The sequence below is a fragment of the Lontra canadensis genome, unplaced genomic scaffold (assembly GCF_010015895.1).
Source record: "Lontra canadensis isolate GAN:19392208 unplaced genomic scaffold, GSC_riverotter_1.0 scaffold3, whole genome shotgun sequence".
Lineage (NCBI taxonomy): Eukaryota > Metazoa > Chordata > Mammalia > Carnivora > Mustelidae > Lontra > Lontra canadensis.
Genome location: NW_022630997.1, coordinates 29,961,143 through 29,981,652, shown reverse-complemented (window position 1 = coordinate 29,981,652; position 20,510 = coordinate 29,961,143). Strand labels below are relative to the sequence as shown.

Sequence of the window (20,510 nt, the reverse complement as noted above, 5' to 3'; positions counted from 1 at the left end):
TGGCTGAGATTGTCTCTCATTGCCTGAGCTATAATAGGTACATTTTGTCCCCTTATTTCCTGCCCCCCCCTGTCAAACTTACAAAATAAAGTAGCAAGACTAGTGAGCTTTGCCATACGGACTCCACATGCTTGTAGCTTGACCTCCTCAGGAATGCTCAGCACATGTCCTTTCCAAGGTGGTGACCCCCACTGTCTCCAGCCTGGGCTCTGCCCATGTTCGTAGGCTTTGAAGCAGCCTGAGTTCCAGAACTGCGATAGGTGGCCGGCCCCAGACTGAGCAAGAGAACCAAACCTTCACTCGAGCCTTTGCAACCTAAAGCAATAAACTCGACTATCTTTTGCGTCTGTTCTTGTTACTGTCATTTGCCTAGATAAAATGGACATAACAGATGATTTCTCTATTGGGGGTGATGGTGTGGGGAGAGGTAAAGCCCAGCCTGGGAGCTGCATTCTATTTATAAAAAACCTACCAAGGAAAGAATTGAGTGAAAAGCGATGGGAAGCCTGAGGCAGAGTGTAGGCTGGCATTGCCGTGGTGGGAAGGTGAAGGGAACTGCCCCTGCTAGGGCACTTGGGCAGCCAGGCCTTGTCCAGACAGACTGAGGCTGAAAGGATCCTGGTGCAGGGCTTGTGAGTGGAACATAAAACGCATGTTGGGGTGACATCTGTGGGCACTTGAGTGGGACTGAGGAAGAGTGAATGGCTGGAAAGAGGAGACATGATGGGTTGGGTTTGGCAAGACATCTTGAACAAAGGTCTTGAGAGCAGAAGGAGAGTCAGAGAGGGGAGAAAAGAGAGCTGGGAAAGGAACCAAGGGATACCACAGAGGCCAAGGAACTGGGTTCCACAAATCTATGCTGAGCAGAAAGGGCATTTCATGTGGAGAAAACCCCTTCCCATCGCCTTCCCAGCACAACACCTCGTTGCCCTTCTAAACTCTTTCCCACCACATTGGTCAAAAACGGCGTTTCTTTGGTTCAGTTTGTATTTCTCAATTCTATGTGTAGAAACATAAATCAGTACAGCCTTTTAAGAGGACAGGTTGGCAATATGTAGCAAACTGGAAAATGTTCATACTTTTCATCCCAGTAGAACCGCTGCCAGAGATTTCTCTCATGGGTACGCTCACCAAGTTCCCAGAGACTTATGTCTGAAGCTGGTCACGGAAAGGCCATTTGTGAGGACAGATCCCCCCACTCCCCCGCAGAGACAGGCTCAACCCGTCCCAATCCATCTGTACAATGGGGTCCTGCTGCTGTAGAAACGAATCCCATAGAGCCATGCGAGCTGACTCCACCCTGCTGTGAAGCCTGTGACAAAACACAGATGAGATTATCCCCCGTGTCATCACAAAAACAATAACGATACAAGCGCATAGATAGGCCTGGGGGTAAAACTATTCTGGACACTGTTAACTGGGGCTCCTTGAGTAGGAGCGGTAGTTTGGAGACTCTGATTTTGTGGTCTTCCACATTTGTTAAACTACGTGCCTATGTTATCGTCCCATCCCAGTATGTTATGATCACATATATTACATGTACATGGGGAAAGCAGGCTGACATGTGGCTGTGGGAAACCCAGTGTGGGGTTGTGAGAGGTCAGCCTGCTTCTGCGTGGCCCCGGGAATTTGCCCACAGGCCACACCTAAGACAGTAGTAGAATATTGCAGCATCGCAGCAGAGCAAAAGTGACCACAAGAGCCTAACCTTCAGTAGGGTAGTGTGGGGGCAAGCAGAGCTTGGATAATAGTTTTATTACCCTGCCTGGAGAGGGCCTGTATGCCCTGGGAAGGCTGTGGCTTTTCTGGATGCGCCCATCCCACAGAGCTCCAGAAGTTCCCACTTCTCCCCTCATTTGTGCCTTGAGACATTGGGTCACCGTCCTTGTTTTCTGTCCCACAGGAGATACCCAGGCTCCGACCGGACCATGCTGCAGAGGTGGCAGGTAGAGTGACCCCGTAGAGGACTCTAGGTCTGAGGAAACCCCGTGGGAAGGCAAATCAGGAAACAGCTCTGGCCCCAGTGATGGAAAGACAAAGCGTGTGGGGGGCTTCGGAGGGATCTTATTTTTTAACTTACCAAAATGTCCCGCATATTTCCCCACAAAGATCTCAGTGATCAAAAGTGGTCTTTGAGGCTTGGAGTCCGAGGTGGGTGGTGTGTGTGTGTGTGTACACATGCGTATGCACCTGCTCCATCCACAGACACATATGTGTAAGTGGACACAGTGTAGAGGGGCTCCAGGGTTCTCTTCTTGTTCTGAGAGGATGCTCATGATTCCCAGCTTGAATGAATGGACATTTAGCCTCTGATCCTCAGTGAAAGGCTAGGACCCCAAGAGGGCCAGTCCTAGAGATCACATGGCAACAAGAAATTAACTCCTGGTCACACTTGTCCCAAATCTTTTCCCAGCAAGAGGGCCAAGCGAGACTCAGCACGCGCATCCCCTATGAGAGGTGACAGCTGTGCTGGTCTCAGTGTCCTTTCTCCCCTTGGCCATTTTTCCCAAATACAGGCCCTGACTCCGCCTTGACTGTACATTCTAAGACCCTAAGAATGAGTGTTATCCCAACAGAGAAGGGCAGAAAAGAAAGTCCCTAATTTCCCGGAGGGAGACAGTTTGTTCAGCTTCTTGGTGAGGGCTCCTTTCTCTGTGACTGCAAGGCCCCCTTAGCTAATTTTTTTTTAATCATCAAAAGGTCAGCAGGAAGTTCACCCATAGCATTTGTGCTCTTCCTTTAATCAACTTTTGAGTATCACACCCAGCAGCTAAACAAAAGAAGACTTTATCCTTGGCTTTGGACTGCTGAGCTGTATTGTTTTTTTTCTTTGTATTTTCTTTTTTTACTGGCTGACTTTGCTTCCTGAATAGATTTGCTTCAGTTCAGGTTGAAATTAGTGGGGCCTCCCTGCTTTGGCCTGGCTTGGGTGCCAGGTGCACCGGGAACCCTGGAGGCGTGTGGGGCCTGCTCTCACCTGCACAGTGAGGGCTGCAGAGGGCTGAGAGATGGGCCCCCGTGGCCCTTAGGAAGATGCCAGTTGTGTTTGGTTTATCTCCTCTCTGTCTCTTCCGGCAGAAAAGGGACATCAGCAATTTTGAGTATCTCATGCACCTCAACACCGTGGCCGGGAGGACCTACAATGACTACATGCAGTACCCAGTGTTTCCCTGGGTCCTGGCTGACTACACCTCACAGGTATGGTAGTCACGTGGCTGCTGTTCAGATGTCCTGAGGCTTTCTGACCCTGACGACCAGAGAGTACTAAGTCAGCACACAGAGCCTCTGCTATGAGATTCGGTCCACCTGGGCCTGAGGGCTGCTCCATGTTCCAAAGGAAGACTTTGGAGTCTGGGAGCTCAGGTTCCTCTCCAGATCTACCTGTGGTAAGGTGACCTTACCTGTGGGATGATCAATATGACGAGGACAGTTGCTAACATGAGCCCCAGAGGGCTTCCTGGCTTACTCACTACTCTGAAGGCAACCGATAGCCATCTGCTGAGACACTGCCCAGTCCTGCAAGTGAAGGAGGCCATGGAATTTATTCCTGAATCAACATGTGTGGGTGAGGGGTAGATTAAAGGAGAGAGATCCAGAGACCCAGAGAGAACAAACTACTCCTCTGTATCTTGACTTCAGCCATCCAGATGTTGGTATGTGGACTTCACTCAGGATCTGGACTGAGACATGTTGGGACAGGGGTGCTGATGGCAAGGCCAGATCATTCCCTCTTTTGGCGTGTGCTCCTGGGCCTCAGCAGGTAGGAGAGGGAGGAGGAAACCTGACCCAGCCAGGCCAAGATGACATTGCTGGGAATGATCTGGCCACGCACAGTCCCAGCCACCTGGGCTCTGGCCATTAAGTGGGGTGTTGGGCTGTGTGTGTAAAGGAAAGAAGGTGGCTAAGTCCTGGTTCAGACCAGCTCTCGCCGATCCTGCCTGGGGCAGCTTGGAAGACTGACACCCAGGATTTGGGAGAAGGAGCCTCAGGCCTTTGTGACCTCCTATCCCCAGTTAAGACATTTAACACAAACTCTTCTCTCCAGCTGCACATTGCCTTTTATTTCCCTAATGATCCATCTGAGGCTGAGCTATTTCAAAAATGAAACATGCAAATCCCAGCTTTAACTCACATGTTGCAAAGGGGTGGTTTACCAGCCCCCTTTGTTTAGTCCAAAATTGTGATTACTTAACCCGTGTTTAGAAATCGGGCAATTTCTCCTAAAAATGTGGATTTCCAGTATCTTTTGGAGAATCAGGAGATGTAGCAGCCTGGAAGCCCCGTTCTGTCCTGGCAAAATCACAGGGGTCTGAGAAGGGTCTGCCTCACTCTGCTCCCACCCCTGGTTCTGCAGGTGTGGAGATGGGGAAAGGCCCTGCCTCCCCAGGGGGACTGCAGTGGTTCATGGCTAGTGAAAAGGAAAAGAAGTATTAAAAAACACTTTCTATGGGACATGAAAATCCTAGAGGATATTTGACTCCTCTGCTAACATGTAGAGCATCTCTGCTCAAAGCAAACATCTCTGAGGACACCTGGCCCTAAAAACCTCAGGTCTCCACTGCCTTATATTGTGTTCCCCAGGGCAGAGGAAGGGGTAAACTTGCATGCTGTCATTGCACAGAAGGGAGGGGCTCCAGACAAAAGAGGACGCTCCTCACATTTCCTTCCCAATCAGAAGCTTCTAGAGAGTCCGTTTGATTCCCAGTAAGGACTGTGAACTACTGGAGTATACGTCTCTCTCCACGGGGGCTGAAGCCAAGCACCTTATCCACAACAGGGATTCTTTTCAAAGTCTTTTTAGTAACTGGTGGCAATGTTCTGATTTGGGTCAACTTGGAACAGGTTTAGTGTGAACTCAATCTTCCCCTCCTCTTAGTTTCCTTCTCTCCCTTATTAAGTCTTTGTGGATCACTGGCTCTGGGGCCATAAAACCCCAGCACGCCTGCTAATCACCAGAGGGGGTCAGACCAAACGACGATAAACCAATAAAGAGAACCATAAAACTAAAGAGCGTGGCTCCTGAAGTCTCACTGGGGCACAAGAGGGTCTGAGGGGAGTTAACTCCAACCACACATCTGCCTTCTAGACATTGAACTTGACGAATCCCAAGACTTTCCGCGATCTCTCAAAGCCTATGGGGGCTCAGACCAAGGAAAGGAAGCTGAAATTCATCCAGAGGTTTAAAGAGGTTGAGAAGACTGAAGGTGGGTAGATCCCAGCTTGACTTTTTTTTTTTTTTTTTTTTCCTGCAGTGTTGCTCATTCAAGTGCCTTGACAAGGTCGTTGGTAATGATTCGGGCTCTCACCTAGCATGGACACAATTATGTTTGGATAGAAACAGCTCTAATCCTCTGGTCTGCACCTTGACTGCAGGGAAGAGTTCCCTGGGCAGGTTTTACACCTACTGATGCCCAAGCCCCACCCCTAGAGATTCTGATTTAAGTAAGGCTGTGGTGAGGCACAGGGGATACTGAGAACTACCGTGCTAAGAGCTGCTTCCTCCAGACCTAGGGCTACCAGAGGTGGAGAGCACATTCATTCAGCATTTTGTATATTCCCAGCACAGGCCAGCCCACATTCATAAATACAAGGGTCCATTTCAAAGAGAAGGGAATTAAACACGGACAGTTCAAACAATGCATTCAAGATCACAGCTTCTAAATGGCGGAGCCTGTATTTGTTGGACTCTAGAACCTACCTCCCAGTCTCTTCATCAGCACATCATTTTTATAATTTTTGCCACATTCACATGCGCTTGAATTCCTAATGCCTTAATTTTTTTTCTCTAGGTCTATTCACTTCTGAACTTTGATGAATATATTTTCAAAAGAAATTTTTCTATCATGCATTTGATGCTAGCTCTATTGGTTTTCTCAAATCCTTTAAATAAACATATAATTTAAAATAAGGAGCAGCTATCCATGAACCATGAAAATTTCCCTTGGGAACCAGAGGTCTCGTGCTTTGGAAAGGCTTACACGGCCCAGAGATGCTGCTTTTGGCGAGCAGGTTCTCAGCGGGACAGGGAGGGTCCTGCTGCATCCCGCACAGCCCCATAGAGGCCTGCACTGCGTGGGGCTGGCACTCAGACTCGCTCAGGGGAGATGGGAGGATGTAGACAGTTGGGCAGGCCCTCGTTGCCCTGCTTATCCTCCTGAGGCTGAAGTGGAATCATGAGGACCCTCCTCCGGGAACCCCCCAACCCCGCATGCTGTTCCTCTGGCTGCTGGGCGTGGCAGGACCCCTTCCACAGAGGCAGGCCACGGGAGCATGGGATCTCACCGTGCTCTCCCATCTCACCTTGGGTGTGCATTTGAGCTGCCCATTTGGGACCTTGTGCAGGTTCCTCCACCAGCCCCCGGAATAACTGGCTTAGACAGCTCCTCCATGGCACCAGGGAGGGCTTCAGGCTGTGCATGGGGCTGGCGGCAAGATGGTAAGCAGTCACCACAGGGAGCTGGTTCAGGCCTTGGCCTACTGCGCTGGAGGGATTGTAGGCACCCTGGGGCTTTCTATGTGCCCCTTAACTCAGAAGACCAAAGTCTTCCCATGAATCCTGAGTGCAGCCTTCCCAGAGCCTAACTCTGCCCACGTTCTCCGGGTAGACCACTGAGGGTCTTGAATGTGCTTCTCATCACCATGGCTACCGGCCAAATCATGACATCTGCGAGCAGAACCACGGTTACATTAGGCCTGCAGGTGCTGTCTTGAGGAGGGCTTGTGCCCGCCGCTCATGATTGAGCCTGATAGAGTCTGTGTGTCTGCAGTCTGTCCCAGCACAGGGGGACATCCATGCCAGACTTGTCCTTTCGTTGCAGGAGATATGACTGTCCAGTGTCACTACTGTACTCACTATTCCTCGGCCATCATTGTCGCCTCCTACCTGGTCCGGATGCCACCCTATACCCAGGCCTTCTGCTCTCTGCAGGTGAGCTCCCTTACACACACACACACACACACACACACACACACAAACCTCTATCTCACCGATGAACGGCTGGGCTTGGATGAAGCAGGGGTCTCCCCGCTAGCAATCCAGTCTCAGTCGGTGATTCCCACTTGATGTTGGCTCCGGGATCCTGGGTAGTCCAGCTGAGGCAGGCTGCCCATCCTCACCGACCTGTGGTGACCTGCGCGTCTGCCCAAAGGTGTTGCAGAAAGACTCCAAAAATAAGGAATGAGAGATAATAGGGGGAAACATGCATAACGTAAGTCAGTTTTCGTGGAAAAGCAGAAGGCTTGAAGACTTCCTTGAAGGTGGGTGGTCTGGAATTCGAAAAATAAACACAAAGAAGGAAGAGCCAACGAATACCACTTGTGACTTCGGAATGCAGACAGCCTCGCTAAGTGCAAGTTGAAAGGCTTAAAAGGACAAAGTACTTGAATAATGAATAGCTGAACCAGAGAAAGAAGGTGACCAACTTACCCACCCATGAACCAAGAGACCATTCATCATACCAGCCTAAGGTTGCCAGATTTCACAAATAAAAACACAGGATGCCCGGGTACATTTGAATTTCAGGTAAACAGTGAATTTTTTAGACTAAAAAATGATTTGTTGTTTATCTGAAGTTCAAATATAGCTGGGCCCCCTTCTGTCTTTCCTCAGCCCTACACAGCGTGAAGGGAGCAGGTCCTGCTCTGAGTGGGTGGTATGGCCAAGGCACATGGGGTTGCTGAGACAGGGTCCTTTGCAGGCAGTCGAGACATTTATTTTCTTTCTTTTCTTTCTGACCTTATCGCTGGGATCCTGCTTCCCAGGTTGTCCTGGGGGCCCAGCTCTCAACTGGGGAGAGCCTCTGGGTAGCCCAGTTCCAGCCAGCTCCAAAGGGAAGCAGCTCACAGTGCAAGTGCAGGGCCTGGCCAACTCCAGGGCCTTCCCAGCGTCCTACCGAGAGGAAGGCAGGAGCCACGGTGGGCAACAGGCCACGAATATGCACAGACTTACTCCAGTTATGAAGTTCAACAGAGAGAAAGTACGAGTGTTCCAGGAGTGTGGGGTTTTGGTCTGACCTCACCCAAAGGCCACTCTTTGTGGTCAGATGACCTTGGCCCTGAGAGACCAAAGGCCACGTCTGCACTAAATCCAACTCCTGAGCCCTAGGTGGGAGTGGGTAGGCAAGGTCAAGGTGATTTTTCCAATTAGGAACAAAATCCCTCCAGTCTTCTCTGTCTTGGCACAGTGTTCTCTCTCCTTAAAGGCATGGATTGTCTAGACATTGTATAACCTCCTCTCCCTGGAAATACACTCAAAAATAATAAGTGTGCTTCCCCTGAGCCTTTCTCAGGCAACAAGCATTTTAAGTAAGTTTGGTTTGGAGAACAAACGGTCCCGGAGCTCTAGCCCGTGCCAGGAATCCCATCCAGACGTTGCTCATTAATCCACAAGAAGCGATGATCGCCGTTGATGATGATGGCGATGCATTCCGTTATGGCACTCCCTCCAGGCAGCTCTGGATGCTTGAAAAGCTTTCTTTGTCCCTTCAGTCTAATGCTGTAAAGCCCCATCTCTACCTGTTACTAAAGGTCCTCTCACGTGGACAGGAGGCAGAGTGAACTTGAAACGGCATCCGCCATGAGATTTATACGCCAGATCTGCTACTTCACGGATACGGAATCTTCTGCGAGGGATCTTACCTCTGGAAATGAGGGTTGATTTTGCATAGCTTCTGGAGCTGCTGAGATTAAACGAGAAAGTGTGGGTAAAGCCCCTAGCACAGGGCTTGACACTGCATAGGCAACCGATCCTGGTCACTTCCCTTCTCCCTGCAATCAGCCAGATGGAAGCTGAGCAGGCCTGAGCTTGTTCAAGCTGGTCCGGTCTGGGCTAAGTTAATTCAAGACAGCCTGGACTGCAGAGAAGCATTCTAGGACGAGACGAGCCAGATGAAACAGGTGTGCTGCAGACCCACAAATATACTGGGTTAAGACCAACCTGAAGTTAGTCACAACGAGTCTGAGTTTTCTTTTTAGCTAGTTTGATCCACGGATGACCACACTAAACCGATTTGAGGTGGTCTGAACCAGCGCAAGATGGTCAGAACCAATTTTATCTGCTTTTGGGTGATACACATTAGCTCTGGCCCTTTAACTCCCATGCTGAAGTCTGATGTGACTCCTAGTTTTTCCTGGTTTGACTGTCTGTGGCTGTTGGCCCATCTGAGCTGAAAGCAGTTGGGTTCTCCATGTGTGCTACTTTTTACTGACTCTTCTAGCACGTCCTGAGAAAAATCCACCGTCTTCTGCTTTCTCCTTAGAATAAAAGATGAATTTTAGCTCCCAAGGGAATGCTTAAAGGGTACATCTGGGGGGAAATGAACCTGGCTCTCCTTTGGGAGTCCTGGGACCTTCACAGACCTCCTTAGGAATGTTCTGGCATCTTCCTGAAGTCAGGCTCTTTCTTTTGCCTCACCGTGCCTCCTAGGGGGCAGGTCCATTTCTTTTCTTCCTTTTTTTTTTTTTTTTTAAGATTTTATTTATTTATTTATTTGACAGACAGAGATCACAAGTAGGCAGAGAGGCAGGCAGAGAGAGAGGGGAAGCAGGCTCCCTGCTGAGCAGAGAGCCCGATGCAGGGCTCGATCCCAGGACTCTGGGATCATGACCTGAGCCGAAGGCAGAGGCTTAACCCACTGAGGCACCCACGTGCCCCAGGTCCATTTCTTCTTAATGGAACTTTGCGTCACTCCTGTCTGGTAACGAGGAAAGGAACCTCACTACAGTCTCAATAGACTAGACTTCCATTCCCCAGCATGGACCATGGGGTAGCAAAGAGTGAGAAATGTGGAGAAGATGCAGAATCCAGGAGTGAGCCCTTCTTATTTTACTTATCTGGAGAGCAGGGAACTGAGAGGATCAGATGGACCCAGAGCTGGGTGTGTTTGCAAGAGTCAGCCTGACAAAAGGCGTGCTTCTCTATTCTGCATGAAGTAAGCTCTGCCTCTTGCCTATTAGTGTGAAGGAGCCAGACTTGCTTGTTGCTCGTTCCATGGCTCAGCAGGGGGATGCACCTTTGGTGTGGAAAACCATGTGTCTAAGCCCTGCACCCGATGTGGCCCTGCGCTCTGTCGAGAGGCAGACACGGTGCCTTGGGCACGGTGGCCTGCCTAGCCCCCATGAGCTGGATGTGGACAGAAGGGGGTGCTTGCCCCGTGGCCTAGATTTGCCATGCAGCACATTCTGATCCCTGGGTGGAAGGTGTGCTATGTTGCCTTCACTTTTGCATCTTGCCAACTTTGGGCTGCTCTCGGAATGACTGCGTTCCTCTGTGGTTGCTGTGTTTGATCTTCTGCCTCGAACCGAGTATTACAATGATAGACTCTCACAGTCCAGTAGGTATGGCAGAGAGGCAGAGGTACTGCAGAGAGGCAGTGCGAGCCGAGCAGGTGACACACACAAGTCGCGGGGGATGAGATGGGAGCTGGTTATGCGCTGTCACCCCACTCTGTGGAGGCCTGAGACCGCTGTCTGCCAGAGCCGGGGGCTCAGCTCCTGGGACGCAGTCCCTCTCCGGTGTCTGGCCGGCCTGGAGCTGGTGCCTGAGAGCAGCCAGGAGGCCGCACCGCTGCTGGGGCCACAGCCCGCCCCCCTGCCCCATTTCCGCCCCAGCAGGAGCACCAGTGGCCATGAGGCCCACGAGGAGACTGGCCTGGGCAGGGCAGAGCGAGGCAGCAGCGCCCCAGCGAGGGCACAGTGGCCGTGCTGCTGCAGCTGCTGTTACATTTAATCAGAAGCTGAAATAAAGTGCTGTGTTAATTAAGTCGCAGCCCGTGTGACGGCAGCTGTTACCAGCAGTGGGAAAGGGTTTTCCGAACCACCTGAGGCGCGATGGCTGGTTTTCGTGTAAGACAGATGCTCACTGCAGAGAGAACGGAGAGCCGCCCGGGTGGTCCACGTGGGGGCTCCGTGGGTGACAGGCCACCGGTCTGGGAGGAGCTGTGTCCAAAACAAAGGCACAGTTATCATTATGCTGACTCAACAAGGAGCATTTGGAAAGGCTCGTGTAATAGAGACAGGCGGACCTGAGTCAAAGTCCTGGCTCTAAAACTTTCTCATGGGTAGTATTGAATCACCAAGCTTCCATTCCTCCTTTAAAATACTCCCTGCCTCAGTAGGTGGTAAAGATGGGGTGAGTTACAGCAGGGGAGCCCTTTGGCTGGTTTCTAAATGCTCCATATTTGTCCACTGTCCTCCCTGTAAGAGTGGACAGCAGGCTTTTCAAAACTTTTGTGGGTTTTGTCTGTTGAGTAAAGGGCCACATCCTCCAGGAAGAAAAGCAAATGGCTACGCTGGGGGAGGCCCACCCTGCATTGAGAACAAGACCGACAAGGCAGCCCAGCTGGTACACGGGCTTCCCAAATTCTTGTCGGGCCGACAGCCCAGCTGGCTGAGTGGGATGTCAGAGCCTGGATGTTTCTGAAGAAGCCCGCAGAAGGCCGAGCCTGGCTCTTTCCTCAGCTGCACACGTTGGCCCCGCCATTTCTTGGGTGGTGATGGGGTCTCAAAATTGACCAGTTGATGCGCTAGCTCTTTTGTTCCCCGTCCCAGACCCCACCCCTGCTCACTTGCCCCCAGACCCCACCTTCTGCTTCCAGGAACTTTTATTCATTTATTTTTTTAGGTATGTATGTATTTTTTAAAATTTAATTTTATTTTTTTCAGTGTTCCAAGATTCATGGTTTATGCACCACACCCAGCGCTTCCAGGAACTTTTAAATTCTTTTTTTTTTTCTTCTTCAGAGCCCCTGATTACCTTCCCCCATGTATCTGAGGTCGGGGCCCCAGCCCAGGATTGCTCCTCCATTCCCACTCTGCAAAGGGTCAGGGGCGTCGGGGCAGAGTCCTCGGGGCATCTCTTTCTGTCCACCTGGCACTGAAGGAGGTACCTCACACACACGTGCGCACACATGCACACTCACACTCACATGCTAACCCATGTTTGCACGCCCACAACGGTAACCCCAGGTGGCAGAGTAGAGTGTGGGAAACATTAAGACTTTAAGAAACTCCCTGGTGGGAAACATTAAGACTTTTAAGAAACTCCCTGGTGTTCACACTGCCAGGAGGGCAGAAACCCCCATGCCGGTCCACCCAGTTGCCCAGCTGGGGCGCCCTCTCCTCTCGCTGACACACCCTCTTTCACGGACAGAGGACAGCAGCTTAGAGGACCCACGCACACAGGGTCCTGTGAGTGGATTGGTTACATGGGATACTTGTAAATTACCGGAAAAACCATCTTCCAGGAGAATGGGTTGTCAGCCTGCTCATAAAACCAATCCCATACTTGGATGTAGTGGTGGGTTGACTCAGGTCAGTCCCACAGGAAAGGAAGACTAGACTTTCTAGCACATAGTGTGCAAATCTCTGTGTTTAAGGGTCCTTGAGCGCATGTAGTTGCTGTACTCCCTGCGGGTCTTGGTCAAGAATTGAATGGATTTTTTTTCAGCATAGTTTCCCCGCCCACACTGGAGAGGGGTTTAAGAATGTCTGTCCCTCTTGAAATGCTTACCCAGGGACACAGGGGCACACAAGAGATGTGCCTTTACTACAGAACACTCCTTTCAAGACCATTTCCAGTTTTAATAGACGTACCACAATCACAAACTTTCTTCTAATCTGAACTCCTGTCATGTCTGGCAGAAGTCCTAATTGACCATTTCTCTCCCCATTATTTTGATTTTAATTTTGATTCATCTCTTTGCAAAATTTTATACCCCTTGGAAGTATTTTAATTGAGGAAGGATACCTAGAGTTATATTGTTTGTGAGCCCTTAAATATTCAGAATATCTTTCTGGCTTCTTCATGAAGGAGTGATATCATTTAGAAGTAAAATCCAGCTCCTCTACCTTTTGCCTCCGAAACCTCCAGCCTTGGCTGCCTTGTCTTCTAGCTCTTTAGCGTCACATGGAAAAAGTTTTCTGCCAATGAGAGGTTGTTCCTTTGTTGATAATAATAATGATCATCATCTTACTATTGCTTTTTTCAGCATGTCGGATACACATAGGATTCATTGCTCTTGATACTCAAGGATGCGCCGATATGCAGAATAGATTTAGGAGTAAAATCTTGGCTCCGTAATTCTCTCCAATCATTTGGTTTCCACCCAGTCTATATACTTAATTTTGTTGTTGCTTTATTTTATTTTGTTTTGGACTTTCCTCGTGGCAGGGCTCTACAGACCTTCATTGTGCCTCCCTGCCTCGCTCCTTCTCTCCCTTCCTTTTCTCTGTCTTCTCTTCCTTTTCTCCTTCCTTCCTTTCCTGAGAATCGAGTCATGGCTGAGACTCCTTGCTGGCGGCCCCCGGATTCCGTGTCCACGCACAGACTTACAGTACAAGCAATAGAACAGCTCCACTTTTTCTTCTAGGGAATTTGGCTTTTCTTTTGTATTGCAGAGGTGAGAAAACCCATTAATTTTGAAACAAATGTATGCAAATACATTTATTAATATAGGAAATAGGAAAATCAGTTATTGCTTCCTTTATAAATAATACAGGCTTAAGTTTTAAAGATATTACTTTTGCTAAAATGCATTAGACAGCTGTGAAAAAAATAACATTTTTCTTTGTGGTAATATCTTTAACCAGATTTGTAGCACTAACAATATTTCCTATGTATATATTATTTTTATTTAATACAGGTAATCTTTTTATTACCAAATCATATTGTTTCTCAGGAGATTACCATCAGTACTCATAAAAGCTGCAAAAGGAATCCAGGAGGACGAGAAGGCATCAATCTCCTGCAGATGTAAGGCTCGGGCTGCAGATTAAATATGCAAAGCTCTTAATATGTTTCAATGAGCCACTTGTTAGGTGCAGATTTATTTAAAAACTCTCCCCCTATTTTGTTTCCATTTCCATTTGAATCTGATGGTGGGCAGCATCCCCTAATTTCAACACAAGAGCAAAGTGACCTTGGAGAAAAGCCACAACCTTAAGCTGCCCAGGTAGTGTATTCTGTTGCAGCTCTGCTGTAACTGGCTTTCTCGGTGTCCTGTCCATGTCCGTGTTCAGAGAACGACCCATGGGCCTTCCTGGATCCTCAGGTCTGACTCGGAAAACTGACCAGCCCACCAAGATGTCCAGATGGGGTCTGCCTCAGGCGAGTGGCAGATTCTGCCTTTGCAGAAAGAGCTGAGACTCCTCGCCCCACACGTTAGGAGATCACATTTGCCTCAGGCCCAGGGAATCACCCCAGTAAGCTGGCACAAGGGCAAAGAAGGCATGTCCGTTGGAGGAGCATCCGTGGGATTGACCCAGTTCTGCCACTGGTTGCTTTGATAGCCTTGGGGAATCCAGGGCACTCTGAGGACCTTCAGTTTTCTGGTCTGCAGAATGGAAGTGGACTTCCTTCCTGACACCCCTGCTGTGAGGATCAGGAGTCAACATCTCCATATAAAGTGTCTAACATGGGGCAGACTTGCCAAGGGGAGGCTGTGGCCCTTCTTTACCCCTCATCTACTCCTGCAGCTGCCCCAAAGCTTCCTTAGGTAAATGCTGAAGAGACCTCAGTCCCCGAGAAGTGAAGGGAGTGCAGAGAAGTGAAGAGAAGCTGGCGGGTGCAGAGGAGAGCACTACCCATTTGTTCTCAGGCCACAAGAACCCTGCAGAAGTTGGCAGAAGGAGGACAAGTTCTGATTGAACGAAGGCCCAGCCTTAATGGGGACAAGAGAAGTATCCAGTCCCGGGCAGGTATTTTGGGGATGTCCCCAAACTTAAGTAGAACCAGAGCCCCACTTCAGAACCTCTTTCCTGAAGTCCGTCTGCCCCCAGCATTGTCATTCCTCCAACCAGACCTTTTTTCCTCCGCTCAGCCCTCAAGGCCACCTGATAAATAAGGGTAGCATCAACTAAAGATATTTGATGACTCAGATGAGAGGAGCAGAGCACCCAAAGAAAGAATTTTTTAAGTCTTACCTGGTGCAATCCTAGCTGCCAGGCTTGGGACGCATCAGGCCACTTGTGGAAATGGGAGTTGGAACCGGGGCAGTCCTTGGAGATCGTGTAGACATCTTATCTTCATGGACCAACTTCCTGTCTCCCGGAGGCTGGTGTCCCTCCAGATCTTCATCCTCAGACCTGTTCTCTCTTGTAAGGCTGCACTGTTAGATGTCAGCAGGGCCCTGACCCAGCCTGCTTCCTTCTGCTTCTGTTCCCGGCCTTCGCCTTGCTTCTGCTCAGAACACTCTGCCTTCTTCTATGTCACCAAGCTTGCAAACTCACCAGGGGTCCACTTCTCTAGAAAACGTGCCCTGATCCCACATGACATGGCTGACCCGCTCTCTGTCCTGTAGAGGGTTCTTTCTGTGTGTCCTGTCCGTGTGTGATTCAGAGTGGGCCCTTAGCACATGTGGGGAATGGACAGATGAATCACTCTGCTTTTCCTGTCTCTGATCTGAGCCTGGATTTCTGAAATGGAGAATGAACAGTGCGTCACGTATCCTCTGGGGAAGCCTCGGGGAAAGGGTCCAGAGAACGGTCGAGTGAACAGAGGCACGAGAAACCATGTCACGCACATGTGGAGCGGTGAACGAACGTGTGTGGGAGTGAATGGAAAGAAAGCTCTGATGGCGGAAGCCGTGCCTCAGTGGCCGTGGGCGAGGAGAGGCCCACCCGGGCCTGCATGTCTTTCTCGCTACCGGTGATCACATGGGCTCCCTTTCCTCACAGGGTGGAAGCTTTGATGTGGCAGACAGAATGTTCCACAGTGTGAAGAATGCGTGGGAGTCGGCCTCTAGGGAGAACATGAGTGACGTCAGGGAGCTGACTCCAGAGTTCTTCTACCTGCCCGAGTTCCTCGTCAACTGCAACGCCGTGGAGTTTGGTGCGTGGAGGCTGTGGTGCGGCCAGGGTGGGCTGGGCAGGGGAGGGATCGCTCCCCCAAAGCTCAGGTAGTGACCAACTTCATCAATAACTTTGTTGTGCACCTAAATGAAGAGACCCTTCACCAAACCAGTGTGGTCGTTGTGAGGTCTCCCCTCGATGGTGGCCTTCAGTGGTGAGGTGGGAGCCAAGGAAGGACTTGAGGCCCCCGGCTGCCAGGATGTCTCTGAGGCACGGTCCCATCCATCCTGTGAGGGTCCCCAGGCCTCAGTCTGCAGTGAGAAGCCCTGCTAACAACCAGGTCTATCCTGGCCCACTGCATGACCTGGGCAAACCCCCACCCCTCTGTGGCCTCGTTTTCCTCCGTGGCCCACGAACAGGTTAAGCTGGGCTCTGAGACCCAGAGAAGCTGGGTCTCCTGGGAGAGATTGCTTACCGGATAGTGTCTAAGGGTGGTGGTATGGGGACGCTGGTGGCTCTTCCTCTTTCCTGTGCTTCCGGCTCCACCCCAGGATGAACTATGCCATCTCCCTGGTTTAGAGGAGGAACAACAATTTGAGGACACCCCCGTGAGCAGGTCCCCCAGTGACCGTGTGTGTACCTTGGTAGCCTCCGCTGCAAATGTCAGGGTGACTTGTGGAAGGGGCTGTGTGGTCAGAGCCTGAGGCAGGGTGTGGGCCCCTGCACCCCCCGAGGAAGGGAGATGGGATCCCTCACCTGGCAGGGGGCACTCATGAACTGTCACCAGCATACACCTGCACCCCAGAGCTCCCCTTCCTCGGGACCCTCCTTCCTCCAAACAGCCCACAGGGGCACCTTTTTAGGCACTGGGAATTTATTTGGGGCTCCTGGAATAGACTGCCCTGAAGGTGTTTACATTCTGTACAGGCATGGAGGAAGGGGAGAGAACATATAAACATATTTATATAAGTGAAATTCTATCTGATGCTGAGAATTGAGGACAGAAGGTAGGAAAATGGCTCAAGAGTGATTCAGAGGGCACTGTGTTATTCTGATCTCCAGGAGGGACAGCCTGAGTTGGTGACAGGGGAGCTGAGGCTGGCTGGTAAAGGAGCCACATGAGGCACAAACCTGCAGGCCAGAGAGAAGCGGGGAAGGTTTTATTTAGTTGTACCTTGAAGGCTCTGGAGGGTTTAAGCAAGACCACAACCACTGTTTATCGGGCAACCATCATATGCCTGGAGTTTTTCTAAGCACATTATGCGTATTTCTCTTTTCATCCTTCTATCAGCCCCCTCCCCCGGGGGGGTGGGTAACAGGTAGAAAAAGTGAGCCCCAAAGAGATTAAGCAATATGCCCAAGGTTGTGCAGCTAATGGGTAGGAGAGAGACTTGGGCTTGGATCCAGACTCATTCTATTGTCTGGGGAAGCTGCCTCTAAAAACCTTGCTGTCCTCAGTTTAAAAATGGAGAGAAAATACATAAATTATAGAGTTAAATGAAGATTCAATAAGATGATGTGTGCCAAGCACCTAGCATAGAGCCCTGGCATAGTTAGGTGCTCAAAATACAATAGCTTTTACTGTTACTGTGATTATCTCCCTACTGCTCTAGCCCCGAATAGAAAGCCCCTGGATAAAAAGGCACAGAACGGTAGGGAGGAAGACAAACAATGACCACACCACTGCCATTTTATAGGCAGTTTGTGAATCAAACACAAACCTGCCTGGGAAGCAAGGAGGGCCTTGTGGAGGGTGGAAGGCTTAGAGACCAAGTAAGAATATTCCAGGCAGATGAGTGGGGGATGCAACAGACAGAAGCAGCAGCAAGTAGTGAGGCCTGTGCAGGACACAGCTCTTAGCCTGATCTGCCTGGAATCAGAAGTCCTAGACAGGACAGTGTGTATCCCGCCCTGGTTCCTAGCCCAGTTTGGGCTCCCATTCACCTAAAGCCCTGCTGTTTCTCACCCCACTCAGGCTGCATGCAGGACGGGACAGCACTGGGAGATGTGCAGCTCCCTCCCTGGGCTGATGGGGACCCTCGGAAATTCATCAGCCTGCACAGACAGGTGAGTTGAGCAGGGTCACAGCAGAGGCCCTGCATCCTGAATGAAGACTGTAGTATCTTCACTCTCCACGGAGGCTTTCTGTGTGAGCAGAGGGCTAGTGACAAATGTTTCTGAGGCTCTTATGTCTAGAGAGCCCAGAAAAGGTGCTGGGCTCCATTCTACAGGTTAACAGGAAAAAGTTCATGTTGTGGGCTCTTCCAAGAGTTCCATTAGATTCTGTCCTTGTGCCAGTTTGTTGTGGGAATCACTGGGAGAAATTAATTCAGTTTCTTTTTGGATCACCTGGGTCAAGTCAGTGTCTTTAGCTGGCCCTATAGTCAGGGCCATGACTGGGCCTTACTGCTCTATAAAGCTCATAGAAGGGCTGTAGACCCTGAGGGGCTCCTTTTGGCCAAAGGATTTGCCAGGACTGGGGAATACTTGGCTTCTCAGCCAGAGAGGTTGATGTGGTAGAAGCCATTTTGGGACACATACACGCATTAGCATAAACCACAAAAATATACGTGATAATATCATTAGTCATCAGGGAAACATAAATTAAAATCACGGGAGATGACATTACATACTCACAAGAGTGGCTAAAATTTTTAAATATGACAAAACCAAGAGTAAGCAAGAATACGGAGCAATCAGAGTTCATTACACATTGTTGGTAGGAAAATGAAATGGAAAAGTCACTTAGGAAAAAACTTAGTAGTTTCTTACAAAGTTGAAGAAGAATTTACCTTATCACCCAGCAATCCCCCTTGCGTATATTGACTGAAGAGAAATAAAGATATGTCCATGGAAAAGCATGCACAAAAATATGCACCTGTTTTATTCAGACCAATCAAAAACTGAAAACAACCCAAATGTCCAGCAACTGGTAATGGATTAACAAATGATTCATCCACACAATGGAATACTATGAAGCAATAAAAAGAAAGAGATTACTGATACATGGAGCAACATGAATTAATGCCAAAAGCATTATCGTAAGCAAAAGAAGCCAAAACTCAAAGCTACATACTAGAGGATTCTATTTATATGACATTCTGGAAAAGGTATAATTATGGGGACAGATAGTCGATCAGTAGTTACTAAGGTCTGGAGTAGGGAATGATGGAAAAGGAGTACAAGAGAATATTTTGAGTTGATGTAAATGTCCTATGTCTCGGTTGTGGTGGTGGTTACATGACTACATTCCTTTGTCAGAACACATTGAACTGTATATTTTAAAAGGGTGAATTTTATTATGTGTAAATTATATCTAAAAAGAAAAAAAAATCTGGGGTGGGCCTGGCTAGTAAAAACAAAGTTGGACTCTTTCCTGTGTCCTTCTCCCTTGCCAAGGAGAAAAGTCTTCCCTGGTTTATCCTTGCCTCTGAAAGTGTAGTAATGGTAGGCATCTTTCCCACAACACACTGGTCTTGAATAGCTGGACCAGAGGTGAACTTAACCTTCAGGTAACAGCAGCCTTCTGCCAAAATGTTCTCAGAAAAAGTTGTTGACATGGGCTGAGTGAGCAGATTCACTCTACAGGACTGACTGCAGATGCCGGTGGTCTAGTTGGGAGGCAGCTTGATTATATAACCACACAAATAACAGAGAAATTATAACTGCACAAAGTGCTACAAAGGAGAGAAATTCAATGCCATCAGATATAGGTTAGAGGTGAGACCCATGGGACCTAGGTGATGACAACAGCGGGGAGACATCTTCTGGTAGAGTAAAGATTAGGTTGGAGTGGATTAAGGTGTTCATGATCAACATCAGTGAAAATATCAGAGTAGGAATCTCTGAAAATCCTCTACTCCATAAAAGCAATAAGAATAATGGCAAAGATTATCATTTAAAAAAAAAAAAACCCTCCAGAACTCTGGAAATTAACCAGAGGCTTAGAAAAATCAGGGGAGTGTTCCTTTGAGAAAAATGGCTGAATCTTTATAAGAACAGCAAGATTTGGGTTGTTTTAATTTACACTCTTCTCATTTCTCCTCATCTCTGTAGTAGTTTTGAAAACCAACAGCCCACAATAACAGTCAAAACCAAGAGCCTAACAGTCATTGGAGGGTGAAGAATGGGTTTGGAGCTCCTTCAAAGCCCCATACCCAGAGAACTGTCATTAGTTGACCTGTTAATGTTTCCCTGAATGTCCCCACCAGCAAGGCTTTTCTTCAGTGACCTTTGTGAAAAAACAAACCAGAGACAATTGTTTGACACTGTGGCTGCCAGAGGCAGTGGATATAATTGGGCAAACAACAGACTAACCAAAAAGCTTAAATAGAAAAATTAGAGAATGAGATATTTATTAGGAGGCCTTGAAAAAAACTTCAAAATATCTCTGGAATCTAGAAGGACACACACAACTGTAGGGATACTTTCATGTGCAAGGCTGTGTTCATGCTCTTAAGGTCCTAAGCTTCACTTCAGGCTGACATTGAGGCTCTGTGCAAGCAAGATAGGAGGTAAAGGCAGAGTTTTTATCAGGCAGTTGCTGCCTAGCTGAGCACTGAAGCTTTGGGCTAACATGCACACAAAGCCCTTCCCGGGGAAAGACTGGAATGCTAATTGGTTCTAGGCATTTAAAGAAATCTTCATCCAATCATAAGATGATCATTAAGCTAACAGAGCAGAAATTTTAGTGGCCACATACAATAACAACAAAAATACAGACC

General features: G+C 49.0%; 1 protein-coding gene across 2 annotated transcripts in view; it reads left to right on the top strand.

The window, feature by feature from the left end:
* The window catches only part of WDFY4 (WDFY family member 4), a 267,773-nt gene that overhangs the window by 226,593 nt on the left and 20,670 nt on the right, over positions 1-20,510 (top strand). For both annotated transcript variants that reach the window (XM_032837856.1, XM_032837848.1), the window contains exons 48-53: positions 1,904-1,946; positions 3,079-3,198; positions 5,087-5,204; positions 6,819-6,928; positions 15,673-15,826; positions 17,762-17,853. In XM_032837856.1, the coding sequence (XP_032693747.1) occupies positions 1,904-1,946; positions 3,079-3,198; positions 5,087-5,204; positions 6,819-6,928; positions 15,673-15,826; positions 17,762-17,853 (637 nt within the window). The remainder of the gene's footprint in view (positions 1-1,903; positions 1,947-3,078; positions 3,199-5,086; positions 5,205-6,818; positions 6,929-15,672; positions 15,827-17,761; positions 17,854-20,510) is intronic.